General features: G+C 34.9%; 1 protein-coding gene across 3 annotated transcripts in view; it reads right to left on the minus strand.

Annotated features, from left to right (window-relative positions):
- The window catches only part of UBE3A (ubiquitin protein ligase E3A), a 98,633-nt gene that overhangs the window by 69,806 nt on the left and 7,933 nt on the right, over positions 1–20,894 (minus strand). The window contains exons 2-3 of one of the 3 annotated variants that reach the window (XM_028087270.2): positions 3,775–3,838; positions 1,477–1,596 (exon numbers count right to left, since the gene is read on the minus strand). The exons of 1 other annotated variant lie outside the window; for it this stretch is intronic. In XM_028087270.2, the coding sequence (XP_027943071.1) occupies positions 1,477–1,496 (20 nt within the window). In that variant the 5' untranslated portion in view covers positions 1,497–1,596; positions 3,775–3,838. The remainder of the gene's footprint in view (positions 1–1,476; positions 1,597–3,774; positions 3,839–20,894) is intronic. One more of the 3 variants, XM_028087271.2, reaches the window with a different exon arrangement.

The following is a 20,894-nucleotide window of genomic DNA, read 5'->3' on the forward strand; positions in this document are numbered from 1 at the left end:
AAGAGAGGCAGATTAGAAGCTTTCAAACACGCAGGCGGCAAAACTTTCAAAATTAACAGGGAGAGAAAGAGAGAGGGAAAAAAAATGAGGACACAATGACAGGAAAATTAAAATACTACTGCAAAAAGGTAAGACACAAGCAGAAGGAAAACAAATCTGAGTCTTAGAAGCACAATATATAACTGCTACAAAGTTTTGAGAAATGGGAGAGAAGTTAAATACATCATCGAAAAGTAACTACACTGTTTTCCAATTTCTGTTCCCTAAACAAGAGAATATGTAAACATTAGCATCAAACTGTCACCAAATTATTATAAATATAGTGGATTACCATTTAATATTAACATATATTCAAATGAGCTACAAAAAACATTTGTCAAACCAAGTAATTAAACCAATTCAGTCTAACAGAAGGACAAAAGAATAAGAAAGGAATGAAAGAGTATTACCCTAAAACAGGTCTATCCTGGGTCTCATAAACATGGTTATTAGCCCAAGCTGTTTTCTACTCAAAATGGAAATTTTTACTTAAAAGAAAAGTGAATATAGAAAAAACTAACAGAAACACTTTTCTGGCAGTTATAAGTAATAGTACATGTCTGAATAAATTTCTAGTCATTCTGCTTATATTTCTGTAATACTGTAAATAACTTACCAAAAAATATCCTAAAGTTAGCATTCATTTCCAAAACTATGAAATTATCTAACATCTACCAATTGTTTCAAAGCTTTACTTTGGCCACTAAAGAGTCTCTTTATTCATTACTGTCGAGTTTTGGGAAGTAAGGATCTAGTACATGTTCGTAACTTTACCAAATTCAGGATATAACCAAAGAGGAAAAAAAAAAGTACTGACTCAGGTTAACCTAAAATTTGTCACAATAACAAACCAGAAAAAAAACTGTAGAACAGTAATATTAGAAAATAAAAAATAACTATTGGAAGTCTCTATTTTAGGGTCTTGATTTGGATCACAGAAAAGTGATCACAAAATGCCTCCTAATCTAAATACTGCAGCATGAGCCAGAACATTCAAATGGAGGCTCATTTCCAATAATAATGGGTGCAGCTTGTCCAGCCTGCAAGTCACTCCTTTTACCTCACTGCAACTCTTTAGGAAAGAAAATTACACCAGTTCTATTAAAGTTGTAAAAATTTCTAGAGAAGCATTTTAGTTAAAACTCTCACCACATAAAATGCACATTGAGAATTTTTTCATAGTTTTTATAACGTTCATAATGTTTATTTAAAAACTTGAAATTTTTGAGAAATACTTTCCTGTTTATTTATACACACAGATCTGGGGGGAAAGCATAAAATATTTTAGGAAGGTTATTTAATGGAGAAGCGCATTAACACTTAGATAAACTACTCACATTATTCCTGCCAACTACACATTTTCTTCATTTTTTACAGCACGTATTTTACTTTACAATAACAGCCTTTTAAAGGCTGTAAAATAACATTCAAAATTACCTTTTACAAGCTGTGGCCATTCGGTGACATCAGGGTGATCACAGCTTTGAGTCACTGATTAAAAACAGGTTGTCACACCAGTCTAGCTGCTAACTTGATCTGAGCGTAGGTTTAATAACTCTAACAAATTAAACAAATCTTTAGTTAGAACACTTTAATATATAAATCCAATCCATCGTTCAAAAAATAATCTTCAAAGCTTCAAATTAGGTGTCAATGCAACATTCATCAGAAGAGTAATTATTATAGAAATGCTTTTAAGGACTATTTTCCAGCATTATTTTTTCCCCTTAAATGATCTCTTCTCTTGAGAAAATGTGGTGATAATCTCTTGTACTTTTATGGAGTGTTACAGTTTACAATGCACTTTGGTTAACAATATCTTGTTTGAGTCTCATGACAACTCTGGCTCTACCTAATCAGGGCAGATACTACAGCAAGAATTTAAGAAAACAAACAAACAAAAAACAAATTAAGCAGACTTAGAGTGATTAATTGACTTGCCCAAGATTTTAGAATTAGTGCAGAAGCGAAGATTAAAACTCAAATCTACTGATTTCCTATCCAGGGTTAGAATTTTTTGGTGTTAGTTTTACTATAGGAGAGTTTCATAGTTATATATATGTAATGGAGCAAAGATTTAGAATATGGCAATTGTTTAAATGAGACTAACAGTCATAGGGTTTTCCAGGTAGCCAAATGCTTAACAGATAATTATACACACACACACACACACACACACACACACACACACACACACACAGAGTCTAGTCCTACTTATTCTATATTTAAGTAAGGTAATCTAACATTAGCCCAAACATCTTGGGTACTTCATGAAAATCTTTTCTATTCTTTCTCAGCCATAAATCCACTAATACTCAATTTCATGAAGAGACTGGCAAAATGTAAAAATATGTCCTCCTCCCTCAACCTAGTATCTTTTGATTCCCTTACGTGGCCTTAGCTGAACTTTCTTGATTGTCACGGTTCAAATTTATCAGACATCCTAATCCTATATAATTCTGGCAAAGATATACATCTGAAATATCCCAGTATCGAGAACTCATTTTGTGCAGCTACTTTTCCCCTTAATTATTTCCCTACCAAACTGTATATCCAGGCCAAATCTGAAAAGTGAACTAAGGAAAAATGAGAAAATTAAGAGGGAGAAAAAAATACCCTTGATAGTTAACTAAAGAAAATAAAATAAAATACCCTTTGATAGTCACTTTGAAGTGACAAGAGACAACTACAGAAGGTGGTTACCAGCATGGACCCAAAACTCCATATAAAATAGTAAGGTATCTGAGAATATGAAGAGAAGACTTGAAATATCAGTGCTTAGGCCCATACCTCTGCAGCAGCCTATAAACTTGGGCTTCAAATTCAAATAAAGGTGAGGGTTGGCCTTAGTATATATAAATAACTTGAGGTGACTTCAATAAATGGGACTTATAATCCCTGGAAGAAATAATACAATTTCCCTATCATAGCTACATGTCTCCTAATAAGAGCCTAGGATATTCCTGAGGCCACATGAGGAAGAGGCAATGGCATCCCCGAAATGAACCATGTTCCCTCTTGGGTTCTCTCTCATAATACTAAATGTGTATATAGATTTAGAAGATCCAAAGAAGTCTAACTTTCTAATCTGTCAACACAAGTTAAAATACCTCTTAACTAATCAACTGAAGTAAATTAATCCATTAAAGAGCTACATGTATTTTGAAAATTACTGAGTCAAGTTCTCTCTACTGTCTCCTTTTTTATGAGGGCCAGTACTCAACAGAGCACAAACAAGCTCCAGAGCCAATCTGGATTCAAGTCCCTGTTCGGTCACTTAACTAGATGGCAACTCTTGGGCAAGTTCCTTAACCATTCTGAGCCTCATTTCAGTCATAGGGAGAATTAAGACTATAATAGTGTCTTTTTCAGAGGGCTGTCCTGAGGATGAACAAACCAACATATAAATTGCTCAGAATAGTGCCTGGCACATAGTAAGAGCTCAACAAATGGAAGCTATTATTAACTCATATAGTCTAACAGCCAAACCTGCCCCGTCCAATCTTCTCATGCATAAGATTTCACTTCTCATAACACACTAATCTCTTCTGATTTCTTTCAGAATCCCACTTATGTCCCTCATAGTCTACCTGGCAGCAGTGATTTAGTACCTTGCACAATGCTTTAAAAATGGCAAGCACCCAAATTTGCTGAAAATGTTTGTCGTTATATTCTAATTATGACATTAAGATATACATGCAATTTTGAATTCCAAAAAATAAAACAGAAACATACCATATTTCGCCAAACTTCTGAGGAGCTGGTGAATTCTAAAATCAGGTTCTTACAGATTTTTAACCTAAAATATAAAACACCTCACTCAATTCTTTTCACATAAACAGCTGGATAAACTCAATTCCCCCCAAATTCATTAAAAGGAAATTCATTTTGTTAATATTTATGAATATCCAAAAACGTATGAACAGACAAGTGTCCCTAATGCTGTTGCCAGGATGCATGCAAGGGTGGTCAGACAGGCCCTGTTGCCTCAGTGCTTTTAGCTGGCAGAGCCACGTTTCCCATATTCATCCACGGGGCTTAGAGCCTGCCATTTCTTTACTCTTCCCTCCTTCCAAAAGGGCTGAAAATGTATGAAAACTGTTTTGACTATATGCCTCTAATTCCTTCAGGTACCTATAACAATTTAGCTTTTAATTAAATTCTCTATGCTAAGCATCTGCTATGTTAGGTACATTTTACAGGCACCTGTCCACTACCTCCTACATTAGCAGCCTCAGGCAGGTCTTTCGTCTCTGAGTCTCAGGCGTCAGGTCCTTTTGAGTTTTAGAGAAAATGTTTTCACACTACGTAGGACAATGCTTCCTGGCACATTAACAGGAGCTCAATACATGGTAGCAATGACTATTTCTTAAATAAAATATTTAACATTTCTATCGAAACTAAACTCACCAAAAACCAAATTCTGAGCTTGAAGATGCACCCAAATAATCACTGTAAATTCTTAACTCATTTGTATATGATCAGAGCATTTCTCAGTGGAATAGAACTGCAATCTTTTAATCCATTTCCTTTCATCATATATGAAGAAACAAACTCCCAAAGATTAAGAAACCCACCCAGTGCCCTTCATGTTGATGGTAGAAAAATGAATGCTCAGCATATATATATATTTTTAATTAACCAAGTTTTAAGACCTTAGAGGACCAAGTCTCAATCTATTCAATAATAGAATAAGTTCGGAAAATCTGTAAAAAATGGATACTTGATCTCTACTTTCAAAGACTGTGATTCAGTGCATGAACTGGGGGTACATGAATCTGTATTTTTAACATACATTTTAGGCAATGCACAGATCCCAATTTGAGAAACCTTGCCTTAAAAGATTAGAAACACATAATCACAGGCAAATATACCAAATCTAGAATGATATAGGATAAGCAAGACAAACCATAAGAACCAGAAATGTCAGGTAATCTCTTTGCAAATTTACCATTAGCACCCTAATACCAGATCTAGTGCCTTTATTTTATTTATATGTGTCCCTCTCCAACAGAGGGCTCAGTCTAATAATAATCTAAGAATAAGAAATGAAATCTAGTAAGAAATGCCTTTATTGGTCTACATTCATTTGCCCCTCTAACATTTTCATTATTCTTAAAATGGTCCATCTTCCAAATCTCACTCTCTATATACACAACACATACATACATATATCTCTATATTTTTATTACTACATCTGGTATGTGCAACTCTTCCAAATCTCACTCTATATATACACAACACATACACACGTCTCTATAATATTATTACTACATCTGGTACGTGCTTCATCTCCTCTCCAATAACCTATTTCCTTCACCTCCTTCTAAACCTAGGTCAAACCTTAATTTCACAGACTACCTTTTCTATCACTTTTTTGTTGCGTTCCCTCAGCACTTCCCTTCTCCTGTGCACCATGGTTATGTCTTAAATTTACGGGTAAAGCTTCTTGTTGAAACTCTTTCAAGTTTTGTACATTTGTAAATTTCACAACTGATCAAAGACTGTAGTTAGGCTAAAATGTTTAAATGCTGCTGTCATATAGTATTCCCCACATAAGCCCCGCAACTCCATTAACCCGTGAGTACTGGCTCCTTATCCTTCAACTGCTGAAAGACCTGAAAACCATTAGCTCAGCTGCTGATATACAAAAGCTTCCACCTACTGACATTTTTCTTACAGAAGTCATCATCTTTCTGGTGTATTCTAAATCCTGTGGTCCCTAATCCTACTTTATTTCTGTAGCATTCACTCTACTAATCGTTCCTCACCTCCTCTCACTTCCATAATGCTGTACATACCTACATTCTACCTGTGACAGCAACTAGGTCTTCTGTTAATTCATCTTCCTAGCTCTCATTCTCGGTCACTTAAGTTTCTTGCACTAGTCCCTTTTCTTAACCTAAATTATCTGTGCAATTCCATCCATTTCTATAGCACCTCTATACTTAGGATCCCTAACTCTACATCTTTAAGTCTTTAACTTGAGTTATAAGTCTGCTACTCTCAATTACCAATGGTACACATACACCTGACGTTATCATTAGCATCTAAAATCAAACTCAATTATTTCCCAAAAAACTCACTCCAACTTAAATGTGCCCCATCTAGCTGTTCTTCTAGTTACAGACTGAGAAAATTGTTGCCATTCTTTATTTTCTCCCTCTCATTTTTATTTAGCCTAACCACTATGCACATTGATACTTGTTAACCTTCAAATTCTTATTCATTCATTCAAAAAAAGTCTACTAGCTGAAACTAATACAATGTTATACATCAATTTTATCTCAATTTAAGAAAAAGTATAGATTTTGAGTGCCTATGAAGTGGATAAAAACAGTTAAAGAAAAAAAACACAGTTAAAGAAATTAGACATAATCTCTTGTCCTCCTGTAATAAGCAAAATGGGTACAAATAATAAAAAAACACAGTTTTATTAAATTTTTATTAAATTTTAAAAATACATTTGCAATGTATAATTCAGTGTTATGAGAGAGAAATACAGGCTATGGTAAGTGTATATAGAGTTCTTACAATCTGGGAAGGAGAGGCATTCTTCATGAAGTGACATATAAACTAAGCTCTGAGGCATGAGCAAGATTTAGCACACATATTAAGAAAAACCTTGTGAGATAATAATGGCTCTATCAGTCCATTCGCCTAGTCATAGTCTAAAGAGAAGGCCCCCTCTTTCCCAGTACAGCAAATTGTTCACCCAGTGCTACCAATTCTATCTCAGAAATCTCCCATATTCCAACACGACCCCCAATTCTTCCTTCGTTGACTTTTAGTTGCTTTCAGAATAAAAGTAAATCTTCCAAACATTTCAGATCAAACTATACACAACTTGGCCCAAACCTGCCAGTCCAGATCTGGATCATTCATTTTTATACTTCTAATGCTTAAAGATACTCACAGACAGGAAAGTTTTCTCTTAGGTGACTTGCTTTATTTAGGTCATTTAACTAGTAAATAAAGGTTATGATTCAAATACAAGTTGTCTGATTCTAAAGGCCATCCTCATTCCACTGTACCATACTTCTGATTTATAATCAAATCCTATAAATTTTACCTTTGAAATATCTCTTGCTTCCTTATTTTTTTCCATGCATACCAAAATAGGACAAACCCTCATTACTTCACCTGCTTTCCCATTTGCCTGTATCCTTTACTTCCTCTACTAGAATTATCTTCCCGATTTTGTCATATCACTTTCAAGCACAAAATAGTCTATGCTTCCCCAATGCCTACAAGACAAATTTCAAACTCTACATATCATATGTGGTCCTTGTCACTGATCTCTACCCATTCATACAAGCCTTACTGACCACTAATAACATTACTACCAGGTACTTGATGATCTAGTCCCATCTCTGGAACACTGGTTATTACATACTGGCCATCGGTATTTCGGACTTCAATGTTTTGTTTCTCAGGTCACTTCACTCAGAAATACTTCCCTATCCTTTGCTAACTAAACTCCATCCAACAACAATCTACCATACCTTATTAAAAACTCTATTCATTCTAAAGGCTGTATCTCACAGGGTTCTCTAAGCTATTCTGTAAACAACCACTGTCTTTTGGGTCTTATTATATGCTATTAATACTTATTAACTTCTACCCTGTATTATTTTCTGCCTTATATTATAGCTATCTGTATACATTTATCAGTGCTTCTAGTTGTAAACTGGTTCATGGTACGGCTCATTTTATCCATATTTTTTATTCTCATAGTAACGGAGGAGACTATGGACTATGTTCTCTTGACACCACACCTCCCCTTTACAAAAAAAAAAAAAAAAAAAAAAATCAGGATCCTGACAAAGGATTTTGGGCTAGTTCCAAATGGAATTCATGTATAAACAAACAAGGGTATCATTTTTTCCCAATTAACAAAAATTTAATCCAATGCCAATTTAACAAAAGTTTTGAAGACCAAGCATACCAAAATAACCAAGAAAATTTCACCTTCTAATGGAAGAATAATGTCTCTTTTTCCCAAGAAACTTGTTCTAGTAGGGATTAAACCACAGAATATTAAATAGTATAATTAAAATCAGTACAACTCTCAAAAACCTGACAGTATTTACTAAAACTAAATGCATGCATACTCTAGGACTTGAAACTTCCACTTCTAAATATACATCAAACAAATGAGTATATATTTAGTGGAATGTTTAGAACAGCAATATTCTAAGTAGTCCCAAACCGAAAGGAACTAAATTATCTGTCCATCAACAGCAAAATGAATAAATTGTGGAATATTCCTAAAGTGGAATACTATACAGCAACTACCATAAACTATCAACGACTACAACCAACAATGTGGATGAGTATCATAAATATGTTAAGTGAGAGAAGCCAGACACAACTAAATATGATGGATTCTAGTTATATAAAGCAAAAAATAGGAAAATCTAATCTATGCTATTAGAAGTCAGGATAGTGGTTACTCTTGAGGGAAGAGAGGTAGTAACGGAGTATAAGGGGCTTCAGAGTTGCTGCTGCTGTTACTTCTTAATCTGACTGCTGGCTAAACGTGCTCAGTGTGTGAAAGTTCAACAAGCTATGTGTACATTTTATGTGCACTCTTCTGTATGTATATTACACTTCAATCAAAAGTTTATTTCAAGGTAAGGTATGAGCATTAGGTGAACAGTAAGTGGAACACAAGGTAAGCCCAGAGAAAGACCCAAAAGTATGTTAACAGTGGCTTCTTGTCCAAAAAAAAAAGACAACATATGAAACAGCTGTTTTCAGATCTGGGTAACAGACAATGCAGGACTGTGATCCATGAGAGAACCAACAGAAATGAAGTGAGCACCCCAGTGCTCAGGTTTCTGTCTGGAGGCACTTTCCAATCTGTAGCCAATGAAGGGGAAATCTAATCAGAGGGCAACAGTATCACTAAAGTGAACAACTCAAGAGTTTCAGAGGCTGAATGGCAGAATTTGTAAAACAGAATGAGAAGAGGGCAGTTATGCAGAGAAAAGGCTCCAGAAATCTGCCACTTGGCAATCCTTTGATTCTGTTCCTAAACTGTAAGGTAAAAGACTCCTTGAAACTAGAGAAAGAGGAGCAGTGAGTTGGAATATTCCCAGTGCTCATACAGGACTGGGTAATCCCTAAACTCCCCCCAACCAGACTGGAGAGAATATACCGACACTAGGGATATTTTGTAGAGAACTAAAGGGCCATGCCTTTACAGTAACTACTAGCCTTAAAAAAAGATTTCTGCAGACACACCCTAATATAACCTTGAGGGATCAAAGTGACCAGCAAGTTACTTAGCTGGCTGCCAAAACGAAGTTTAATACTCAAAAAAACAACAAAATCTAGTCACTCAACAACAGACTACTACTATGTGCAGCATCCAGTAAGAAATTACTAAATAGGCAAACAAGGAAATATGACCCAGAACCAAGAGAAAAAACCAATCAGTGGACCCTGAAATGAAGAAACTGATGGAACCAGTAGATAAGGGCTTTCAAATACTATTATAAATATGCTAAAAAATTCAAAGGTTATGTAAAAATGGAAAACACAAATCAAATGAAGTTTTAGAAATACAAACTAAGATATCTGAAAGTATTTGACACTATACGAAGAAAAAAAGGAACAATGAAACAGAAAACAAAGCAAACTGAAGCACAGACAAAAAGACTAAAAATAATGTTAATGACCTGAAGACAAGATCAAATGGTCTAACACATATGTAACTGGAGTCCCAGGAAAAAGAGACTATGTAAGAGGAAGGGAAGTGATTTAAAAAATACATAGAAGAAATAATGGCTGACACTTATTTCAATTTGATGAAACCATAAATGCACAGATCAAAAAAACAGATAAAAAACAAAAACAGAAAAACTGAACAAATCCTAAGCAGGATAATCACAAACCAGTGATAAAGAGAATATCTTAAAAGGGGGCCAGAGAGAAAAGACCTTAAGTACAGGGGAAGGAAGATGGGTATAACCATAGACTTCTCATCAGAAACAAAAAGCTAAAATGGGGCACCTGGGTAGCTCAGTTGGTTAAGCATCAGACTCTTGGTTTCGGCTCAGGTCATGATCTTGGGGTCATGGGATCAAACCCTGCACTGGGTTCTGTGCTCAGCACAGTCGCTTGAGATTCATTCCCCCTCCTTCTTCCTCTTCCTCTGTTCCTCCCTGGAAATCTCATATACTATTGGTAGGAGTGTAAAACAAAACAAACCAATTTGGAGAAAAGATCTGGTATTATAAGTACCCTATAACCCAAAAATCACAATCTTAGGCACTTACCAAAGAGAAAAGATATCATATATATCCACACAGACTTTCAAATAATTGTTCATTTTAGCTTTATTCCTAACAGCTAGGAACTGAAAACAGTTTAAGAATGAAGTTACAAACAACTGATACATGCAGTAACACGGATGAATTTCAAAAATATTATCTGAGTAAAAGAAACTTCATATAAATTCTAGTGCAAGGTAAACTAATCTAGGATGAAAAGTGATCAGAACAATGTTTGATTTGGAGAAGTGATGTGGGGACAGGAACTGACTAGGAATGGGTATAGGTTCTATAACTTGATAGGACTTAAGTGCTGCAAAGGTGTACACATTTGTCAAAACTCATGGAATGATGTATGTGGTAGATTTTATTTTCTAAAGATTGCCACCACAATATAATCTATCACACATGCTCTTCTTACAAGGTCAACACTGGCATTCTCCATCAGGTAGTGGGGTCTATGTCCTTTCTCCTTTGAGTGGCCTCTGTGATTCTTTCAGTCAAGAGAGTATGGTACTCTGTGACTTAATGCTAGGTCATAAAAATGCCATTCAATGCCATATTGAATAAGTCAGCCACTTGGCAAGGAAGTCAAGCAACCACATACATATAAAGGCAACATAGTCCTGAACTCTAGCTGAAGTCCTGACAGCCAGCATCAATCTCCAGATTTGTGAGCCATCCTTCAGATGATTCCAGCCTTCAATTATCAAATTACATCAGTTATCAAGCTACTCTGACAAGCTTAAAGCCAAGACAAACTATGCTTTCCAGTCTCTGCACAAAGCACAAATTCATAAGCAAACTAAATGCTGATATTTAAGGGTGATTTGTTAATAACTGGAACAATATACCAAAATCAGTTAAATTCAATATACTAAAGTTACAAATTACTAAGTTTTAGTTACAATATACATGCTGAAGTTAAGGATGAGGAATACTAATAACTGCAACTTACTTTGAAAAGCATCAAAAAAAAAACCAAATTAATAGATGGATAGATATGACACAAAGCAAACTGTTAATTGTGGAATTACATTCTACAATTATTTCACCTGTGTGAATTTGAGTATTTTTCCTAATAAAACAATAAAAGTGAAATAGAGGCATTTTCATGCAAATAAAACCTAGAAGTTTTTGGCCAATAGATCTGCACTTTAAAAATTTCTAAGTCCTGGGCACCTGGGTGGCTCAGTTGGTTAAGCAACTGCCTTCGGCTCAGGTCATGATCCTGGAGTCCCAGGATCGAGTCCCGCATCGGGCTCCCTGCTCAGCAGGGAGTCTGCTTCTCCCTCTGACCCTCCCCCCTCTCATGCTCTCTCTCTCTCTCTCATTCTCTCTCTCAAACAAATAAATAAAATCTTTAAAAAAAAAATTTTCTAAGTCCTTCAAACCTGGGTCTACATAAAGAAATCTATACAAATCTACACAAAGGAAAATGAAAATGGTTAAGTATGAGAATACCAAAAAATGTTGATAATTTGGTTTAATAACTTGGTTTGATAATTTCTTGGTTTTTAAATGTCTTTACAAAACAACTGGCCATTTAAAAGAAATCATTACAAGTAAGACTGTGGAGTTTATAACTTATATAGAAGTAAAATATAAGACTACAATACCCAAAAGGATGACAGAGTGTAAACAAATTTATACTGTATTAGAATTCTCACAATATACTGATACATATATAGAGAAAGACTGATATAAACTAAGGGATATTGTAAGTACTAGCCCAACCACTGGGGGCAGAGGAAGAATAAGGTATAAGCTAGCAGCAAAGATCAAACAAACTTCTCTAAAAACACTCAATCCAAAAGAAAACAGGAAAGGGGAGAAAGAAGATAGCTGGAACAAACAGAAAACGAATAGTAACCTGGTAGTCTTAAACCTAACCATATAGTCAATTATAATAAATGCAAATGGACTGAACACAGCAAGAAATTATAAAAATCAATCAAAAAGCAAGATGCAACTATATACTGTCTAAAAGAAAGACACTATACATAAAGACAGGTAAGTTGGAAAAGATATAATATTCAAACATGAATCATAACAGAGGAGGACTGGTTATACTAATACCAGACAAAGTAGACTTTAGGACAAGAACATTACAGGAGAACCACAGAGAGGTATTTCTTAACAATAAAGAATCAATTCAACAAAGAGATCTAACAGTCCTAAATGTGAATGCACCTAAGAGCTAGAGCTTCAAAATACATGAGGCAAAAATGGACAGACCTGAAAGAAAAGATGGCAAGCTCACAATTACAGCTGAAGGTCTCAATACTCCTCTCTTGGTAATTAATAAAATAATTAACAAAAAATATCAGTAATCACACAGAAGAAATAGATATGTCTAATAAAGAGTTTGTATCCTGAAAAGAATGAGCAAAGTATATGGATACTCAAAAAAGATATACACATGGCCTATAAACACATGAAAACTTCTCAACATCATTCTTCATCAGGGAAATGTAAAAACCATGATACTTCACACCCTTTACTATGAAAATTATTTTTTAAAAATAACAAGTGTTAGCAAGGATATGGAGAAACTGGAACCTTGTGATTGCTGGTAGGAAGTAAAATGGGTACAGCCACTGTGGAAAATGGTACGCTGATTCACCCCCCAAAATTAACAGAATTACCATATGGCCCTGCAATACCATTCCTAGGTATATACCCAAGAACTAAACATGTAACCGAAAGCAAGAACTTAAAGAGATTATTTGTACACCCATGTTTACAGCAGCCTATTCATAATAGCCAAAAGCAGCAACCCAAGTGTCCAGGGAATGAATGGTTAATGTGGTATTTTAATTTTTTTTTTAAAGATTTTTATTTATTTATTTGAGAGAGAGAGAATGAGAGATAGAGAGCACGAGAGAAAAGAGGGTCAGAGGGAGAAGCTGACTCCCCGCTGAGCAGAGAGCCTGACATGGGACTCGATCCCGGGACTCCATCCCGGGACTCCAGGATCATGACCTGAGACGAAGGCAGTCGCTTAACCAACTGAGACACCCAGGCACCCCTCAAATGTGGTATTTTTACATACAAAGAAATACTATTCAGCCTTACAAAGGAAGGAGGGGCACCTGGATGGCTCAGTCACTTGAGCTTCAGACTCCTGATTTCACTCAGGTCATGATTTCAGGGTTGTGAGATCAAGCCCAGCATTGGGCTCCCTGCTCAGCGAGGAGTCGGCTTCTCTCCTTCCTCTGCCCTTCCCTCTGCTCATGTGTGGGTTTGCATGCTCACTCTTTATCTCAAAAATAAATGGAAGGAAGGATGGAAGGAAGGAAGGAAGGAAGGAAATTCTGATAACATGCTGTAACATGAGTGAACCTTGAGGATATCACGGTAAGTGAAACAAGCCAGAAGCAAAAGGACAAATATTGTATGATTACACTTACGTAAGTAGCTAGAATACTCAAATTCTTAGAGATAGAAAGTGGAACAGTGGTCACTGGAGGCTGGTGGGAGGGGGAAGATAACAGGGGCAGGGGACTGTTACTGTTTAACAGGTACAGAATTTGAGTTCGGGATGATGAAAAAGTTCGAGATAAGTAAGAGTGATGGCTGCACAACATGAATATACTTTATGCCACTGAACTGTACGCTTAAAAAAAGTTAAAATGATAGATTTTTATGTTACGTGTATTTTACTATAGTTAAAGAAACTGCAATGGGATACCACCACACACCCACTGGAATGTCTGCAATTTGAGAGTATCAAATGCTGACAAGGATTTGGAAGAACTGGAACTTTCATATACTGCTGGTGGGAATGCAAAATTGTATAACTATCTGGAAAATAATGCCTTATAAATATGAACATAAACTTGTCATGTGATCCAGTAATTACAACTTCAGGTGTTTACCCTGGAGAGATGAAAATATGTTCACACAAAGACACATGCAAAGAGTACCTTTATTCACAACAGCCTAATGCCAGAAAAAAATCTAAATGCTCACCAAAAAAATGAATAAGCAAACTGTGGCATAGTCATACTATATCTTTAAAAAAAGTGATAAACACAAAATGTATCTCAAATACATGCTAAAAAAACAAAGCCAAAAGAAGAGTATATAAATTATGATATCATTTATATGCAATTCTACAAGAGGCAAAACTAATAAGCATATCAATGGTTGCCTAGAGCCGAAAGGGAGGAATGACTACAAAGGAACGTTTTTAGGGAGTAATTCAAATGTTCTAGATCTTAATTGTGGTAGCTTTAACAGTATATATATACATGCATCAAAATACATCAAACTGCACACTTAAAAAAGGGTATACTTTATAGGATATAAATTATACTTCAAAAAGCTTTATTTTTTTATTTTATGAAAACTTAATATATAAAGGTGGCATTTGGGGGCACCTGGGTGGCTCAGTTGGTTTAGCGTCTAACTCTTGGTTTCAGTTTAGGTCATGATCTCAGGGTCATGGGATTGAGCCCCAAGTCGGGCTGGGCGCTCAGCAGAGTCTGCTTGAGATTCTCCCTCTCTCTCTGCTCCTCCCCCTTGCTCAAGCACACATGTACTCCCTCTCTCTCTAAAATAAATCTTTGAATAAAATAAAAAGTAACATTTTAAATCAGTGAGGAAAGGATCCCTCAAGTGGTCTAGAGAACTGGCTACCCAAGTGGAAAAAACTAAAAGGTAGCTATTTGTATACCATATCCAAAAACATCCCAAATACAATCCAGATCTATACCTAAATCATACCATATGCAAAAATTAACTCAAAAACAGATGACAGACCTAAACATAGAGCTAAAACTACAAAATTCCTAGAATAAGCATAAACCTTTATGACTTTAGATTAGGCAATGGTCTCTTAAATACCACCACCAAAGGCAACAAAAGAAAAATACATAGGTTGGACTTCACCAAAAATTAAAACTTGGGTGCTTCAAGGAAACAATCATGAAAGTGAAAAGATAATCCTATAGAATGGGGAGAAATATGTGGAAATCATCTATCTGATAAGGGACTTGTAACCAGAACATATAAAGAATGCTTAAAACCCAACGAGGAAAAAAAAAAAGACCCAATTAAAATACAGCAAAGGATTTGAGTAGATCTTCTCCAAAGAGGGCCAATCAACACGTGAAATGTTGTAATCATCATTAATCATTAAGCAAATGCAAATCAAAACCACAAAGAGATACCTTCACACCCATAAAAATTACTAAAATAGACAATCAACTCTGGCATAGAAGTAGAGCTATAAGAAATAACCTTCAGAGGGGAAATCAGAAGGGGAGACAAACCATGAGAGACTATGGACTCTGAAAAACAAACTGAGGGTTCTAGAGGGGAGGGGGGATGGGTTAGCCTGGTGATGGGTATTAAAGAGGGCACGTTCTGCATGGAGCACTGGGTGTTATATGCAAACAATGAATCATGGAACACTACATCAAAAACTAATGATGTAATGTATGGGGATTAACATAACATAATAAAAAAATTTTTAAAAAAACCTTCATACATTGCTGATGCAACTGTAAAATGGTGCAGGCACTTTGGAGGATTCTGGCAGCTCCACAAAATGTTAAACATAGGTACCTATGACCCAGCAGTTTCATTCCTAGATATACCCGAGAGTTGAATATATATGTTCACACAAAAGCTTGTATACAAATGTTCACAGCAACGTGATACATAACCAAAAAAACGGAAACAATCCAAATAGTTATCAACTGATGACTGAATAAACAGTGCATATATTCATAGTGTAATATTATTCAGCCATAAAAAAACAAAATGCTGTTACATGCTACGAGTGAACCCTGAAAACAGAATACTATGTAAAAGAAGCCACACACAAAAGGGCACATATTTTATGATCCCATGTATATGAAATGTCTAGAATAGGCAAATCCATATAGAAAGCAAGCAGATTAGTGGTTGTCAGAGGCTTGGAGGACAGAAAAATAGGGAATGACTACTAACAAGTACAGGGTTTCTTTATGGGATGATGGAAATGTTCTAACATTAGTGGCAGTGAATATATGAAAACCCAAATATACTAAATACAAATATACTAAAAATGAATTGTATGCTTTAAAAGGGTGAATTTTATGGTATGTGAATTATATCTCAATAAAGTCAGAAACTGTAAAAAGTATATGCTGTACTTTAAAAAAAAAAAAAACACCTCTCAAAAAAGGAAAAAAGCTGCATGTATCTGTAGTTACACAGATATACTTACTTGCTATTTGCCAGGCAATTTTTTCTACACTTACATTTAACAATTGTTATGTTTTAGAATTAGCTAAGAAAGGAAGAGGAACTTTCATTTATTTTTGTACTTAATATACAGCTATCTACCTGTATATTTCCTCACTCAAAAATAATTCTACATACCATTATTTAAGGTGGGGGGGACCAACCAGGAAATACAAGAAGCTCTCTGGAAATATGAAAATGTTAGAATTCTTGGTTTTATGATTTATGGGAATAATATTTAAAATTGAGACTGTGCTGCAAATCTAGGTTGTACAATCAGTTATATACAGGAAAAGAATTCTGGGATCGCAATCACTGTGCATTGGAAAAGAACTGAACTCTCTAAAATGACAAGTGGTCCGACCCTCCCTCTGGGTTCTGTGAACAGTTCATAAATTAAATAAATTACACTTATTTATCTACCTGAATAATTACAGAAAGTACACTCATGATTAGCCAATATTAAAATGCTATTTCCCCCCCAATAAGGTATCTTAAGTGTTTTATTACATGGCCTAGTAGCACTGACAATATCTTATCTAAATGTAGATCAAGTGTCATCTACAGAGATCCTTTAGAAATTCAAAACTACCAGCATTATTTCAATTTCCTGGCTTTAATGATAAACCACTCATTCTGGTCAACAATTCTATGATCTGAAAACAGAAGCAAATGTGCCACATAGTCCCAAGGACTTACTATTGTGAAATTTTCCCCTGGGTTCTTTTTGCATTATAGTTCATTTGAGTTCAATCTTATATAGTGCCTAACCTAAAATTAAACCTAGAATTATGCTAGCTTTCAGCCTGTGTTACACACACAAAAAAGATGTATAGTAGAAGATACTAAAATAACTAAAGGTAGGTGGGTTTTCCTTGAAATAATCATGAACACATATTCTCAGGTTTATTATATTTCATCTGTGTATCAAATGTAGTATCTAAACTCATAAAATCTGATTTAAGGATAACAAAAGACTGGCTTTTAACTTTAAAATGCTTTGAAGAAAACTTACCACATATACTTTTAAGTCAACTAGACTGCCTCTGTTAAAAGACAGAAAATTGTTGTTCTAAATACCAGCCATACTTGAAGTACTTAAATCATAAAAATTGAGGGCATTTAATTTTCTATGAATGTCTAGTAAAATACCTCAAAGTAGCCTAATTATATTCTTTTAAGCAGTTACCAGCTGGAATAGTATTTCTAGATCAATCAGTACATGAATATTCATTCATTCACCCAGCACTCACAAATGCTTGAAATTGCACATTATAAAAGAGAGGGTACCTGGCAGGCTCAGTAAGGTGGAACATGAGACTCCTGATCTTGGGGTTGTGTGAGCCCCAACGTTCGGTGCACAGATTACTTTAAAAAAAAAATTTAAATAAATAAACAAAATAGAAGGAGACAACCATTTACTTTTCTCAGAATCTTCAATTCAGGAGTAAAGAAATTACTTAATTGAGTTGAAATTACGTACTTACTCAGGAAAAGCAAGATTCATTAACAGCATAATACAAGGAAGCACTAAAACCAATGAGCGCAAGGAGACTCTCAGGGAAGGGCTTCCCTAAGTAATATTTGGGAATATTTAGCAGTATTCCCTCAGATCTGAAGGATGGGTGAAATTTGTTGCCTGTGTTCCAAACAAACTGAAATGCACTGGCAAAGGGTCTGGCACAGGAAGAGGTTAGACAGCTAAAAAACTGAATAGGCTAGTACTGTTAGATGGTTCTGTTCAGTAACGAGTGTGGAGAAAGCTAAGGCTGAGGAAGTACAGAATCTAGATTGTGTGGGACTTTGTAAACTACTAAAGGATTCTGAATTTCACTCTAAAAGCAATGGAAAGCCAAAGAAGAATTTTTAGAAAAATATTTTACTTATTTGATAGAGTAAGAGAGCGTGCACAAGTGGGGTGAGGGACAGACAGAGAAGCAGACTCCCCACCAAGCAGGGAGCCCGATGTGGGGCTCGACTGCGAGACTCCAGGACCATGACCTGAGCTGAAGACAGACGCCCAACTGACTGAGCCAGCCAGGTGCCCCCCCAAAGAATTTTAAATAGAAAGTTACAAGGTTAGAATTCTACTTTTAAAAGATCATTTGAAAAGACAGAATTGTTATTTGTTCACAATAATCCAAAAGAATTACAAACTATTAGAAATGATGTTGTTCACCCAAATTCATGGATACAAAATAAATACCAGCAATAATCAAATATAATAAAAAGTATGCTATTTATAATGCAAAAAAATTAATGAAATATCTAAGAATAAATTTAATAAAGTATGTGTAAAAGGCATTTATGAAGAAAACAGCAAAAATATTAAAGAATCAAATAAATAGCAAGAGAAGCCATATCAATTCTCAACTTATATAATGCAATTCCAAATAATAGCCCCAAAGGAATCTGATAAACTGGTTTTAAATTATTATGAAAAAATAGAAGCCTAAGAGCCAAGATAGTTCTGAAAATTAATAAAGGGGAGGCCTGTCCTCCCAGATTTCAAAGCTTAATATAAACTATTTGAAATAAAACAATGTAGTACTGGTGTTTAAAAAGAAAGACAAAAAAAAAAAAAAGAAACAAACTAAAATCAAACCCAAGCACAAGGCAGATGATACAAATGACAATTTAAAAAAAAATGAAATAATGGGTAATGTTGGGACAACTCACTTATCATGAAAAAAAAAATCTGATTCTCAACTCCCTCCCACATGGACCTAAATGCAAAAAACAAACAAAAAAACAAATAACATAAACCTCTCAACTATTAGCAGACAATATAAATTTCTTGACCAAAAATTACAAATCATAAAGGAAAAGGCTCTTGATTTCAACACTGAAATTTGAGATTCTATATCCCGAAAGAGAATACCATTAATAGGCAACCAGCAAAGTATTTTATTCTTATTCTGATAACTTTCATGGCTGCACTGTAAAATAAGAAAGATGGATAAGATGATGGTCAAGGTCCTTTACAACATAAACACTGTATGCTAATGGTTTACTCTTTTTAACACCATTCTTTAATTTATAAAATATTTAAAAAATACCAAAAATAATAAAATTCGTATGCATTTACCCACCATTTACACCATTTAATGTAAATTAAAATGAGGTATACTAGAGGCGCCTGGGTGGCTCAGTCGTTAGGCATCTGCCTTCGGCTCGGGTCATGATCCCAGGGTGCTGAGATCCAACCCTGCATTGGGCTCCCTGCTCCGCGGGAAGCCCGCTTCTCCCTCTCCCAGTCCCCCTGCTTGTATTCCCTCTCTTTCTGTCTCTCTCTCTGTCAAATAAATAAATAAAATCTTAAAAAAAAAAATGAGGTGTATAAAAAAAAGGTATCATTTCACATCCATTAAGTTTGAAAAAATTTTAAAATAGGACAATCCAAGTGAGGGCTAGGATGCCAGAAAACAAAGTACACATATAAAGTATATACTAGCATAATGATTTTAAAGAAGAATTTAGATATATCTAGTAAAGTCAGTTATTCACAACCTATTCCCAGGCAATTCACTTTAATGAATCTTCTTAAACACCTACACCAAAAAATGTGTAAAAGCAATCACTGCAGCATTATTTATGATAAAAAAGTAACTTAAAATATCCATCAATAATGAAATACATTTTATATATCCATACAATGGAGTACCATACAGCAAATTGAATAAACAAGACATATATCATATAACTCAAAAATGCTAAGTATTTTTAAAAAATCTGATGAAAGATTACGTACAATACAGTACCATTTTGTAAAAATTTACAACACAAAACACTTATTACTTATGGATACTTGTACAGGGATACAGTAAAGTATAAACAAAAATATGATGTATACTCAAGAACCTCAGGAGAGTTATTAAAGAGGGTAACAGGACTGGGAAAGATTGGGAGTACGTTGCTATAAGTGAACACCTGAGACTGCATTTAATTCCCAAAGAACCAAAAGTGGCAGAATTTACAGTTCTGGATGGTATGTATTTGCTATATTATTTACTGTATGTTTTAAATATTTTATAATTAAGATACATATATTCAAAAAGAAATAATGAATATATAATATCTAAACTGAAAATTACCTTAGAGATCATCTAACCCAACCTCCTTACTTTATTAAAGAAAAGATATTAGAATAAGAATATAAAATACTATTGTAGTCATGGCAGTTTTAAACATACACTACTTAGGGGAATTAAATCTTGATACTTAAGAGAAACTTGTAGGCCACAGTGATCAGCCTTAATTTTTCAAAATCTGACGTCAGCTAGAAATATGGAGAACACAAACACACCCCTCCTAGGAAAGCCTAGTCAAATTCCGCAC

The sequence above is a fragment of the Eumetopias jubatus genome, unplaced genomic scaffold (assembly GCF_037043125.1).
Source record: "Eumetopias jubatus isolate StellerSeaLion01/CBP00866 unplaced genomic scaffold, mEumJub1_p1.0 scaffold_7, whole genome shotgun sequence".
NCBI lineage: Eukaryota > Metazoa > Chordata > Mammalia > Carnivora > Otariidae > Eumetopias > Eumetopias jubatus.